At 36.0% G+C, this 14,189-nt stretch overlaps 1 protein-coding gene across 1 annotated transcript; it reads right to left on the bottom strand.

The window, feature by feature from the left end:
* Positions 1 to 824: 824 nt before the first annotated feature.
* Positions 825 to 12,806, bottom strand: hook (hook microtubule tethering protein). Its single transcript, XM_073085135.1, has 14 exons — positions 12,485 to 12,806; positions 10,486 to 10,638; positions 10,030 to 10,146; positions 8,877 to 8,971; positions 7,947 to 8,072; positions 7,313 to 7,609; positions 6,078 to 6,215; positions 5,474 to 5,587; positions 4,509 to 4,689; positions 3,756 to 3,886; positions 3,265 to 3,409; positions 2,415 to 2,588; positions 1,669 to 1,768; positions 825 to 1,214 (listed from the first exon to the last, which is right to left on the bottom strand). Exons 1-14 carry the CDS (start codon positions 12,570 to 12,572, stop codon positions 1,001 to 1,003), a joined length of 2,073 nt encoding a protein of 690 aa, XP_072941236.1. The 5' UTR covers positions 12,573 to 12,806; the 3' UTR covers positions 825 to 1,000.
* Between the last annotated feature and the right edge of the window lie 1,383 nt (positions 12,807 to 14,189).

Raw genomic sequence — 14,189 nt, forward strand, 5'->3', positions numbered from 1 at the left:
TACGTACATATGTACGCTCGTATTCAATAGCACGCGCTCGTGTCGTTTTTTCAAAGTAAAAATATACATGAATGTGTATGTTACAATTATTCCATACGTCTACTCAGTCGATATGTATCCAATAATAAAGACAGATGGTTTATAGCCCGATTTTAAGTATTATTAATCGGCTGGTTTCCGATATCGACATAGATGTGACAACGACCTTAATAAAACAAAGTCACATTCACACTGCAATCACATCATATTAAGAGGGAGTCGAACCTTTCTACAGCCCGGTCGCCGAGCAGGAAGAATTTCGTACAATATTCTTTTGACCAACTGCCAGAGGTTATAAACATTTTCTCTAAACTAAAGTACATCTTTATAAAGTATTGCAAAGTGGTAGAGTGAGAAAATACTAATTTAAATTTAAATTATAATATAAAACAGATAAAAGCGAAGTTTTAACGATTATTTACGTAACAATTTAATAGGCCTATTATGCTGCAAGACACATGCCATCCTAATGTCTTTAAATTTTGAACTTTTTATGTATTTGACACGTAATTGGAAAGTTAAATACTTCTAAACGTACACTAACTAAGTAATTTATATATAAGAATAATTAGTAAAATTTATAAATTGTATTGCACATTTTATAACATATAAAAAAAAATGGAATATCGAAAAAAAAATTTCAAAAATCTAAAATCAAGGGCGACTGAATAGTATCTACCATCACGAAAATAAGCCTAAATTATATGACCAAATGTTTGCAATTTCTGTGAACGGCGATAATCGCCTCTGTACGATCGGGACGGCAAATATTTCCGCGCGGTTGATAATTATTGTACGAAATTCTTTCTGCTCGGCGACCTGGTTTTAATAACAACACAAACACGCCAATATCGAGAGTAGTTCACGCGTTAAGTGCGCGCTGACAACGCGGCAGCGTCATGTTGAGGGGGAGCCTGAGCTTGCCGGCGGGAAGGCTGTCCCCGGGGCGGCGGGGCGGGGGTCAGGGCGCGGGCGCGGGCGCGGGGGCGGGGCGCGCGCGGGGCGGCTGGCGGCGCTGGCGGGCCAGGAACGAGTGCCCCGCGGACAGCAGGGCGAAGCGCGTGTCCACGGCGTCGCGGTGGCAGCGCGCGCCCAGCTGGTACCAGGCGGACGCGAGCAGCCGCTGCTCCGCGCTGCCGCCCCGCACGCCCTCCTCGCTGCCGCCGCCGCTCCATCTTGTGAAAAAAATTACGACTATTACTTCTATTGCATATTAACATATAGGAGGCAATCGGACAGATAAACTATTTAAAAACATTAACCAATAAGTTAGTTAGATTATTTCAATCACCATTTACTAACTCGTTAATAGCTACTAGCTGAAAAAATAATAAAGCAATGTAAAGTGAGACATTCCTACTGTGTAAAAAAAAATATATTTTAATATTACCGGAAAGTTAAAAACGTGGTCTTACATACATACAAGACATATGTACATACAAGCAAACTTAATGTTTTAATATTACAGATTACACAAACGCAAGTAAAAAATAAAACTACACCTCCAATAAACAACAATAAATAAATAATAAAATATCGGTCCACTATAGTCTATAAACAGCATTACAATAAGCCATATAATGTACATAACATAAATGTCAATGCGATATAAGTTACAATGCAACTCACTCGTGCCTGTTGTTGTTGCTGGGTGTGGCGTCGCCGCGCGCGGGGGCGGCGTGCGCGCCGCGCGAGTAGCCCAGCGTGATGTCCGATATCGACTGCTGCCCTGTACGATAATTCACTGTTCACAACACTGATACAAAAATGTTTTTACCATTTTAAATCTAATAATCTTATATATAAAATTCTCGTGTCACAATGTTAGTTACCGTACTTCTCCGAAACGGCTTTACCGATTTGCACCAAATTTTATATGCATATTCAGTAGGTCTGAGAATCGGCTACTATCTATTTTTCATACCCCTAAGTGATAAGGGTTGTTCACCCCCTAACATTTATTTATTTATATGGCAAAACAACGTTTGCTGGGTCAGCTAGTATATAATAAATTTATATCCCAACAATCGACTATGCATACTCGCGGAAGTTATAATATACATATTAGCAAAATAAGTAAAAATACGTCTAGAATGTACTGAAGACATAAGTATAAGAAATTAATTTCCATAAATCGTATTTTTATTTATTATTAATTACAAATTAGATGAAACAAATTAAAAATAATGTCAATTTATTATGATTATTATGGACCGCGTCAAACTTCAAGTCCGCTCTGAAGTCCCGCTAATATCTACAATTTGCTGTTGCGACTCGTTTCTATATTCAGAGCAGATTAACAGTTTGGCATTGTTGTGTACCATTTCATTACTGTCTACCATTACTAAAGATTTACTCGTATTAACGTAACTCACCCGTCGTCCTCGGGTCGAGTGTCTTGATGACTTCCTTCGCCTTCTCAACACACTTCCTGTACTTGTCCTCGGTGGCGAGCAGTTCCGCTTCCCGCGCCGATAACGCCTCCTGCAGCTTGCTCGCCCGCTGCCTCTCCTCAGCTAGAGTCGCTTGTAACTCCTCCACTTGGAGCGCTGCAAGAGGTATATGACGTCATAATTATTACTATTAATTATTACTACAACGACCCACGTGGCGGAGCGGTCACCATACCGGTCTGACGCGCAGAAGGTCCCGGGTTCGATCCCGGGCCGACTAATTTCTAAATGATGAATTTAGGATTATGTTTCTGGGTGTTTGTGTATTTGTCTCTGTTTGTCCATAGCATCCACGATACAGGGAATCCTAGTGTGGGGCTATGAGTGTAAAAAGAAAGCGTTATTAGTTAATAGGAAGCAAATTAATAATCCGTAAATCATAGATTTGACAACCAATTGTATGAAATATAGCACGGATAAGTGTTCCATATTAAAAACTAGTATTTTTTCCTGTTCATCATATTCACTATAAGGTCCCAATGTAGTATGAAGAATCTTTCTTTGTAATAATTTATTTTATATATTGAGGATTCGACCTACATATGCAAATATTTATATACATTAATATTTATTTATAATCACAATAATTATAAGGACTGCTTCATTCATAGGTTGAATAAATAATTAAATAAACTGGTATCTTTCATCGCACACACGCAACTGGTAAATTTTCAAATAACACTCTCACCAAACAGTACTAAATAGCTAGAATAAAAAGTTTGCATTTTCGACTTAATTGCTTATTCACGCCAGGTACGGCTATCATACTCACACTTCCGTTGGTTATCCTCGATAGCGGACGCCAGTCGGGGATGGGGCGCTTCGAGCATCGCCTCCAACTGCATTATGCGTTGGTAAGCCTCTCGGTTCGTCGCTCGTTGCTTCTCCAATCGAGCCGCATAATCTTCTAGTAATGCCTAAAATATAACAATAGCATTTTTCATCAGTATACTCTCATTGATCGTAATTAAATTAGTATCCGAACATGATTAAGTCATGTGAATAAAATAACAATCAGACCATATTGATTATAACACTTAACTACACATTCAATAAAAAGTAAAGTAAGACAAATTTCATTATGTTATAGATTAATTATTGTTTTTTAGACACAGTTGAATAATTTTTAGACAACATTTTTCACTCAAGCAATTAATTTTTTTAAGTGATTTAAAAAGTATGTATCAACATGCAAGTAGTAGATTTATAAATAATAATCGAATTATGATCTAACATAATTGATAGGTATCTAGATCAGTTCACCTGAACAGAAGCTTGGTCCGCCTGCGCACCTTGGTTCTGCCGTAGCAATTTGTTCTCGTGTTCCAATCGTATTAACCGCTCCTTCAGATCATGAGGTATCAACTCTTGCGATACATTATCTTCTCTCGTACCTGTAATAATACACAATGTTACAAGACTTGGGTATAAAAATACTTGTCTATCAATCGATTCGAATTCGAATCGATCTGTCAATCGATCCATGTGATTTTTTGCTTACCAAATTTAAATATTATCATTTTTCCTGGATTCTACAAATTTGGGTAGATTGGACATTTGTGACAGACGTAGGTGAATGCAAATAAAGTATTATAGTCCGCGCCCAACTTCTAGTCCGCTTTGAAGTTGTTGTACGCAGGTATAGTCAGAGAGCCAATGCGGTCGAACACAACTACAAGCATATACTCCATAGCAACAGTAAGAGCACACTAACGCAGCTATGTACCCGCGGGCAAGAGCGGGCAGCGGCCGGGTGCCGGGAGGATCCCGCGGGGTCTTCGTCCCGCTAATATCCGCTAGTTTAGAGTGCACACTACCTTGCGCCGCTGTAGTGCACCGCAACTCATCAACAGAGTCTCTAATTTGCTGTTGCGACGCAACTCGTTTCTATATTCAGAGCGAACTAGAAGTTTGGCGCGGACTCTCCCCCGCGCTGTCTTCGTCCCGCTGATATCTACAATTTGCTTTGGCGACGCGACTGGTATTCAAAGCAGATTAGCAGTTTTACGCGGATACCTTGGGCGGCGGTAGTGCACCGCAGCTCATCAACAGAGTCTCTAAGCGCGTCCCGCTCGGTGAGCAGCGCTTCCCGCTCGCGCTGCAGCGCCGCCGCGCGGCTGCCCAGCCGCTTGTTCTCGATCTCCAGCTTGTCCGCCTTCGTCATTTCCGCGTCCAGCTTCTCGTTCAGCTCAGTCACCTGGGGGGAACAATCAAGTCATGTTATATAGAACGAGTAGTCATGATAAAAAAAAAGGGCCGGTAATAATTATAAAAACGATAATAAAATAGAATTGGTAAATTTTATTTTTGTTTTCTCTTTGATCATGATAACCAAGCACACTAACGTAATAATTCTTCCACATCTGAATCACTCAAAACTTGAATAGCGAATGAATTGTTAAAAAACTACCAAAGATATATGATACCAATGTGTCTATTTTGAAATTAGTGCCGCGTAAATGTAGTCTGTGTGGCGTCCGAGTACGCGGCGCTAGAACGTGGCGCTAAAGTACGCGTTCTGTTTGGACAGGCCTTAAAACTTCCATTTTTTTTCCTTGAGTCACAGGCAACGTCAAATTTTATAGAACGAATGAGGACTGCTTATATTTCCATTTCATTCCTTTCAGTTCTAGGGACACTGGTGACGTCATATTACAGTGAAAAGTGGGAACTGCTCATATTTACATTTCATTTTATAACCATTTTACTCATCCACTCTAGAGATGTATGTAATGACAATGACATATTATGTAAACGTCTTTAAAACAATTAAAATTAGGGGTTGGTGTAGATAACAATTATAAACATTAAATAAATAAAAGCATCATAAAATATGTAATATATATAATAAAAATCCTAATTGTGAACTCACATAAATTATTAAATTTAAATGTCTGTATTAACAGACATTTAAATTTTACAAATTTAGGTTTGTAAGTTATTTTGTTTGTAAAATTAGTTATAGATTAACGTAAGCATACCTGTTTCTTATAAATGTCGAGTTGCGAGCGGAACTGTCCGGCGCGCGCGGCCGCCTGCTCGTGCTCGATGGCGCGCTGCACGTGCTCCGTGTTCGCGCGCTCCAGCAGCTTCACCTGCGACACAGTACAAATGACGTGTGACGACAGCCTAATATACTATACATTATACATTGGCCTTCTTCTCGTGCATGTCATTAGCGGTGACTAAAGAAGTTCAGAAGTTAAGCAGTTGATGTCAAAACTGTTAATAAGTGTATACGTGTCTTAAAACTTATAATATCCCATAGATCACCAACTCTACGAAAAAATATGCTACAATAATATTAATACAGTTCTGATATTATGTACAAATCTGCAATATACTTGATAAAACAGGTAATTTTTTTCTTAAACTTCACAAGTGCGGTCAATTCATTTGTAACATTTTGGCTTTGACATTTCGACACACACACATGTAAACGTGATAATTTTGCAATAACATCATCAGAACAATCATGTAACTTTTTTATGTTGTAAAGCCCAAAAATTCTAACAAAAAAAAACTTCGAATAACTTTTAAATATTTTTTAACGTTTAAAATTTTAAATATTAAAGTAAATCCCACCTGTCTCCTCAAGTCGACATGCTCCTCCATCCGCTTCTTATACGACGCCACGGTGGCTTCCAGCGCCGCCGCCTTCGCGGCCGTCTCCCGCAGCGCGTCCACCTCGTCCTTCAACGCCACGTTCTCCGACGCCGCTATCTACACACACACACATATTGTGATAAATATATTTGTATGGTATCGTGTAGCTGTAAGGGGCCATTCGGTAATTATATAAGTGTCCCGAAGAGGAGGGGGGTTGGAAAAATCTCTACATACCTACCCTCAATTTTTGGTCAAACCCATTCTTACAAAATATTTAAGTCGATATTTTATATAAGTAATCGCAAGGATTATATTTCATTTGCGTCTGAAAGGTAAAAAACGTAATAGGATGTTCTGTTTTATAAAGTTAAAAAACTTATGTACCCTTACATGGGGGTAGGGGAGGTCAATAATTGCCATAATAATCCTTACGTAATTTATGAATGGCTCCTACTATTTTATAACGATACTTGTATAGCATTATATCTTTTGTATTTTATATTGTAATGACGTAATGCATCATAATAAGCATCATTGATCTAGAGAGCTTGTTAAAAAGTCTTTCCTTAAGCGTAAAACAAAAAGTGCCTCCTTCATCATAGTTCATAACAATACTTTGTCTACTTTACACAATATAGTAATTGCATGCACTCTTAAATCTATTTTATAATAGCTGATAGTTTAGCAACACTGTTCTTGACTTTAAACAATCACGTTATGTAACTCTACAAATTGAATGTACATAATTATGTATTTTCTTTACGAAATATATGTAACATTAATTACGTCGAACCAACCAAACGTGATATGGGTTATGCAAATATTTTCTTTTTCTTTTACCATTTTTTATATTTTCCTCCTCTCCGACTTATGCCATAGTCCACAACGCTCAAAACGTGCGGATTGATACACTTTACACGTCTATAATTACTTTATTAAAGCATATTTATTTCATTTCTAACGACAGTAAAATTGAAAAATCCGAAGAACAAGAACGTGCCTGGGAACTTAACCCCGGCTTTCGAACGAAAAGTCGTTATTCGTGAGCTTTAACAACGCAAGTCGTTGCCCTGTGGCCATGGCTTTGCAGCTTTGTTTCTTACCTTCTATTCCGTATGTTTTCACTCCAGCGTTTCCGCTTTGGCTACACCACACAGAAATCATACCACTAAGCTATCACAATTTCACTACTAACACATACATATAATTACCTGTAATTCCTCATTCCTAAGTTTTAGCACCGCGAGTTCCCGCTCCAGCGTATCCGCTCTTGCCCTTTGATCGTCACGTTGCAGCTCGACTTTATCCAGTTCATCCTTCAGCGCGTCGAGCTGCGCCCTCATGTTGCTGTACCGCAGTGTACCAGCGTGTGCGGGCCCCAGCGAAGCCCCCGCTTCGTCTAACTCCCGGGGCTCCGACACCTCGTAGCCGACGGCGGCTTCCCGCGCCGCCGTCAACCTACTCACTTCGGTTAACAACGTCATCTTCTCCTCTTGAAGAATTTTAACCTAGGACACCATAAAATTGCGCTTTCAAATATTTTTCGACTACAATCGTGGAATACGTACATCAGTAGTCAAAAACTTTAATGAATATTATTGAAAATTATAAAAAAAAATATCAGCTAAATCAGCAAAAAAGTATAGATTAATTTCAATTCTCATACATTTAGATAATTATTAAAATATGCTTATGATAGCAGAACAGACAAGTATATTATTTTATCAAAAAATGCATATCCTTTAAAACCAACTGTACAAATAAGACGTTCATGTTAATGATATGATAATGTATCCAAAGTCATAACGATTATTGTGTATTACTAAATTATTATAATCAACTAACCTGTGTATCGAGATCATGACACCTCTGCGCAAGCGCCTCCCTCATGTCAGCATCCGTCTGGTCCACGGCCGCAGCCTCCGAGTGCACACTGCCGCGGTGCGGGCCTAACGTTAACGTTTCCAGTTCCTTTCGAACAAAACATTCATTATCGAATAAAGCTCTGCACCGTCGCAGACATTACTTTACTATTATGAAACTATAACTCGGTTAACCAATTACGCGAATTGGGTAATCGCTCGAGATGCACTACTTAAACATCACGGCGGCCGTTACACTCGAAACACGTGTCGAATTGAGCGTCCGAGTTCTTGACTCGGGTGAATAAAATAAAACATTACACCAAATTACGTCAAACACACAATTACACGGAACAGACACTGAAAGTACCCGCTGAAATAACACATCGCTTTCTCTACTGAACGGCGAACGCGCTTGAAAACTCCAATAGAATAATCCGACAACCGCAACACTCTAGAGTTAACTAAGAGTTAACGACATCACATGCAGCACGGTACGAATTGTCGTGATCCAAGGACATTATGTGTGCGTATCTAAAGCAGCGTACGTGTTCCAAGCGAACCAGCAATAAGAATAACTATGCACCACTGAAAGTACTCTTGAGCAAGATCGTTTGCTAATTGAATTTTTTTCAACGTACACGTAACGCACTGTTTACGGACGTTGCATAATTTTTGATACACAATTCTTAATTTTCCGCATTCGTTACTTAAATATTATTTCAAATATTCTATCGTATAACAATAGATATTTTTCTTTGTAATATTAACACTACTATTCGAATATTTCTAAGAGGAGAATCCCTTATTTGTAATCTTTCAGTTTTCACGAGTATACAATGCATCTCAGCGGCGTACTGTTTACACGATGTTTATAAATAGCCAATGTAGTGGAGGTTTATAATTTGATTACCTGTATTGCTTGCATTATGGACCGTTGACATGATAACTCCAGCTCCATTATGCGTGTTATGTATTCCTCTTTCTTGATGCAGTTGACTGCACAGCCTATTTGAATTACAATGACAAACAGACACATAAATGATTGTTATTGCCTATATGCAAAATTTATTGATTCATGAGAACAATAGAAACTGAATTAATATATTTATATTATGTAATATGTTTTACATGAAATAGTAAGTAGTCACGCACTACATTTGACTTTGCGTGATATTTGGCCAGTACCTAATGTGTCTATACATGAGGCAATATTAAAACTTCTCACCAACTCTGTGACCTCATGGGACCATATATCTATAGCGTGTAGCCCTATAATATGAATTGGGTAGAAACAATATATTTCGACGGAGAAAGTACCAGCGGCGCGCCTATTTCTAACAGCACTTGCGTTTCGTGGAAGGATGTCGATGCTAGTTTACTTATAAAGGAGACAATCTCGGTCCTTAGGGATGGCAAGCCATTTGTGATCAGCTTCAGGTAGAAAACCTGTTCTATATAATGTTGGTTAAAAATGTCCATGGGTGGTAGAGTACTACATACCATCAGATGGACTGCTCATTTATTAATTTGATGTTACAATTTTTTTCCTCTAACAATAGTATAGTCAAAATTCGAATCAAAGCCATCTCTGAATTTCTAAATTGAAACAAATAAGAACATAATGACTCACTTTAATTTTTATTGGAAACAAGGTGAGAATTTAAATTTATTTAAATTACATAATCTGCAAGTTCTGTTGGTTGAAATCTACATATCTTATGGTGGATCGCCTTTTCCTTCTCGTAAGCGAAAACCGATGCCAAAAGTGGTACAACAAATAAACTTATGTCGCACAAACCCGCAAATAAGTCGATCTCATTTTTAGCCAAATTTTTTGACTAATTCGAAGCGTAAATAATTTTTGTCTAATGACGACGACCTTCAAACCAGATTCTGTTTTTATATCTCTCTTATTTTATAGTCTCGAAAAATATAAGATTTTCTTTACATTACTTTATCATACATTTTAAATGAAATAAGCTCATTGAAAATAGCAATAAATAATGTTGAACAGCTAGAATTTTGATATGGATATGCTGATATATTGAATGTGATATACTTACTGAGAACCAGCTGCAGCAATCTCCCCAAGTCTGACAGATCTGCATTTTCCGCAATGTTAACCACATCAGGTCGTACAAACTCTTGCAGACTTAAATTTAGGATGTCTTGATGATAATCTAAAAAGACAATAAAAATTTTACACGGCTACTGAAACTTCAGTAAATTGGTATCTCAATTGATATGTAGTATAGTACTGTAGTATTTCTGTCAGTTTTGCAATTCAATCAAATTTTGCAAGTTTTTATTATATAGTAGAAATAGCATTACATTAGCAATAATACTAACTATACCCAGAATAAAAAGCATGGTAAATATAGTAACAGTAAATCTATACATTCATTAAAATAATTATATGGTTTTATTGATTTTTTTTTTACAAACATAAGATAATGACTATATACTATCAATAGGTGATAATAATCATGAAAACAATTAGTGCATTCATAGACACATACCAACAACTCCTTCCAATATTTTTTTCAAATTGCTCACTTTTAATCTCCAATTTTGACCCACATCTGTTTTTATTTTGGAATTCCATGCTGGTGTAAAATATTCCGGAGCTATTTGTGTTAGAGCTTCTGCTATGGCCACTCCATCAGACAGGTCTGTAAAAGAAATATTTAATTTCAATAGGGAATGTGCATATTTTTTTATTTATTTAATCAATTTTTACTTAGTAAAGATATAATTGCTGCTGGAAGTTTAAATTATTTTTTAAAATAATATATAAAACCATGAGTACATTTGGGATGTTAGAGCATCCCTATTTTGCACACATATTAGATGACGTCACAGGCTGCATTGGGTGTTATTTATTATATGCTGACTGTTGTTATCTAAGGTTTTTCAGCTTTAAATCTGACATAAAGAAGTAAAACTTATTCGGCGTATTCCCTATATGATAAGGCACCAACTAAAATTTAAATTAGTAGAATTGATCATAAAACATTTAAGTAAATGAACTATTTTTTTTTGTTTTGTTTATATCATTGTTGAAATGAAGAGTAAGTTAAGTAACACAACAGTTGTGGTCTTAAATTGGCCAGACTTCACTCGCTCAATTAGCTAATTATTAGTTATTAGTAAATTATATTATCCTTCTGAAAAATGCATATATTTGTTCCAATACAATTCCAATCAAAAATAATCATAAACAACCAAAAAAATACTGCAACAAAAATGTTATAAAATGTCCCCTTAAGGAAAAGCACCATAGCACTAGCGAACTATCTTATCATGGGCTACATTTATTTACAGCAAGTTTCACTTATTTTGCCATATGATCACATTATTATTTGCTTCAAATGCAGCTTGGTTTTTAGCGGGCTCAATATTCATTAATAATTTCATTTAAAATAATATTTTTAATATATCTAGGACAACCACTTCTGTGTCCATATTCCATGAGATATTGGTAGAACTTGACATTCAAAGAGAATTTTGTTCTAAAAATTCTAAATTGCAAAAAAAATTTCATCATCATCATCAACCCATTATTGCCCCACTGCTGGGCACGGGTCTCCTCTCAGTATGAGAAGGATTAGGCCATAGTCCACCGTGCTGGCCAAGTGCGTACTGGTAGACTTCACATACCTTTGAGATTTTTTTTTATAATCTCTCAGGTATGCATGTTTCCTCACTATGTTTTCACCGTTTTTGTTACTTCACCGTTTAAGCAAGTCATAATTAATTTCTAATACACACATAATTTTGAAAAATCAGAGGTGTGTGCCTGGGATTTGATACTCGGACCCCTGGAACGAGAGACCGAGTTTGTTAACCACTAGGCTATCACTCAAAAAAAATCAAAAATAATTACAACATAAATTATAATATAATTAACATAATAAAGCATGAAGATAAAGGAAGTACATTCACTTCCTTTTTTATAATTGTTAAAATTATTGTACATTAAGTTGTGTACCGAGTACATAGTGCTATGACACTATATTTAGGATTCAGAACCAAAATGGATCATAACACTGCTCCATCTCAGATATGTATAAATGTGTCAAAATTACATGTGCATTAACTCATCTTTTAGATTATAAGATAGCACTATAAAGCCTTGCTAAAAGATAAATATAGATGTAGTTACAGTGATTCATACAAACCTCTACCAAGTGGTATGAGACATATATGTTTCCCATATCATGTTTAGTAAACTAAAATTAGTATTCATTTTAACCCTAATATTTCAATATTTCTAATTTATTGATAAAACAAACCCTAAATTAAAGTATATGTAAAAAAATTGCCCTGAATTGAACACATAGAAGATAACATTATTGATTTATGATAAATTACATTTGGGTGTAAGGTCCACATTAGGTCCCTGAGTTCATAGTACACTTCCTGTGCCTTTGTCATGAAATTATTTAGAAAATGCATTTATTTATGCCATTAGTAAGTATTAGGACCAAATACATGGATGAAACGGAAAGGTCTTACCAGTCGGATTTCCATGTTTAGCAGTAAGGTTTAGAGTTTGTAACCACTTAATTAGATTGTCACACAATACTGCACCATTCCCTTCCATTTTTAACGAATTTAACTAAACACTACTTTATTGTAGGCGAGACTTAGAAACCAAAATTTTGAAAATACATTTTTGAAGGAAACTTATGATAATGTCATCCTCAGTTCACTTCATTTCAGTGAATTTAGTTCCGTAACGTGTGACGTTTTCTTATTTATTTATTTTTAATTCTTTTCCCGTCGTAGATTTTCGATCTGCCACATTCCGATTTCCGATTCTCTCACTCTTTCTAGTCCAGTCGTCTGTGGTACAAATATGGTACAAAATCCTCTATGGTACAATCTCTTTAGTTTCTAGTCTATGGTTTGACAAAATTTTGGCATGATAAAAGAGCGACATACATAGATATTATTTAGATATTAATCTATGCAAAAGAGCAAGAAATAAAAGTAATACGGAATAATTATAGTGTATAATGAATATACAAATTATATGCTTGACTCAGAGGGCGCGCTAACGTGCTCCCATATGTAAATGGACTTTCAGAAAAAAATAAATATACATATTTAATTTTCCAGTTTCTCATTTTGTATGAATACAAGTATGGAATACAACTAAAAAGTCAATGACATAAAAAGTAAACTGAATACAAATTTAATAATTTTGAATACGTATCTTTATATGGACTTTTCTTTTCTTTACATTTAATGCATAATTAAAAATCATTATAAGAAGTAAGATCTACTTCTTGAAAAATCGACTTCTTATCTGAGCTTCAAAATTATTATTATTTCTCTTTTTTATGCAGTAAAAATTAAATTATCCAAACTTCAATATTATTATACCACTTATATGATCAAGTAACTTTCTAAACTTCTAAGTAACTTCCTAACCGTCAATATATCATAGTCAATCGTACATTGTATTAAGTATAAAAATCCAACTTTTGCCGTCCCGGCAAAACGTTAAACGTAGTGATTATATTCTCTTTGCAAAACGTCTTTGCCGCCTAGAGCAGTGGGGCAAGTATAAGCCGCTCGGACAAATTGAATTTGCCGTCCTAAAATTATAGGTATCTGGGTAAATATAACTAATTACTCTGAGAGTCAAATACATGTAGACATGTAGAAAAATAATTCATAGTAATGGCTTTCGAAATCTACCATGACTAGAGAATACAAATATTTCTATTATAGTTCTCGCCAAACTGCTAGTCCGCTCTGAAGTTAATGCTAGAAGGTGTAATCATACAATTTGCTATAGCGACGCGATTAAATTCTTATATTCAGAGCGGACCAGCAGTTTTACGTGGACTATACCTACTCTATTATGGAATTATACGTACATACCTACGATGGTCGTTGGTATATATACCTAACAATTAATGTTGTAACCTACCGTATGTTACCGACCGGTTACAGAGAGTTCTACAAAATAATCCATCCGATCCAGTCTGGTAGTTAGGATCGGTTTTCATTTAAAAAAACATTATGATTCGTCTTTCGTTTAGTTTATAACGACTTCGTTTATAATCCGTCGGGAACTTCAACAATTAAACTAAAGGGAGGAATTATTAATCTTTCAACGTATTTTAATAGGTAGATTAGATTTAAATTTATAGTTCACGATGGGTGATTAGTACATATGAGAAAAAATAATTAAAAGAATGAAAAACTG

This window comes from Epargyreus clarus, unplaced genomic scaffold (genome assembly GCF_041222505.1).
Source record: "Epargyreus clarus isolate Ecla_fem2 unplaced genomic scaffold, WU_Ecla_fem_2.2 ptg000003l, whole genome shotgun sequence".
NCBI classification, from domain to species: Eukaryota; Metazoa; Arthropoda; class Insecta; order Lepidoptera; family Hesperiidae; genus Epargyreus; species Epargyreus clarus.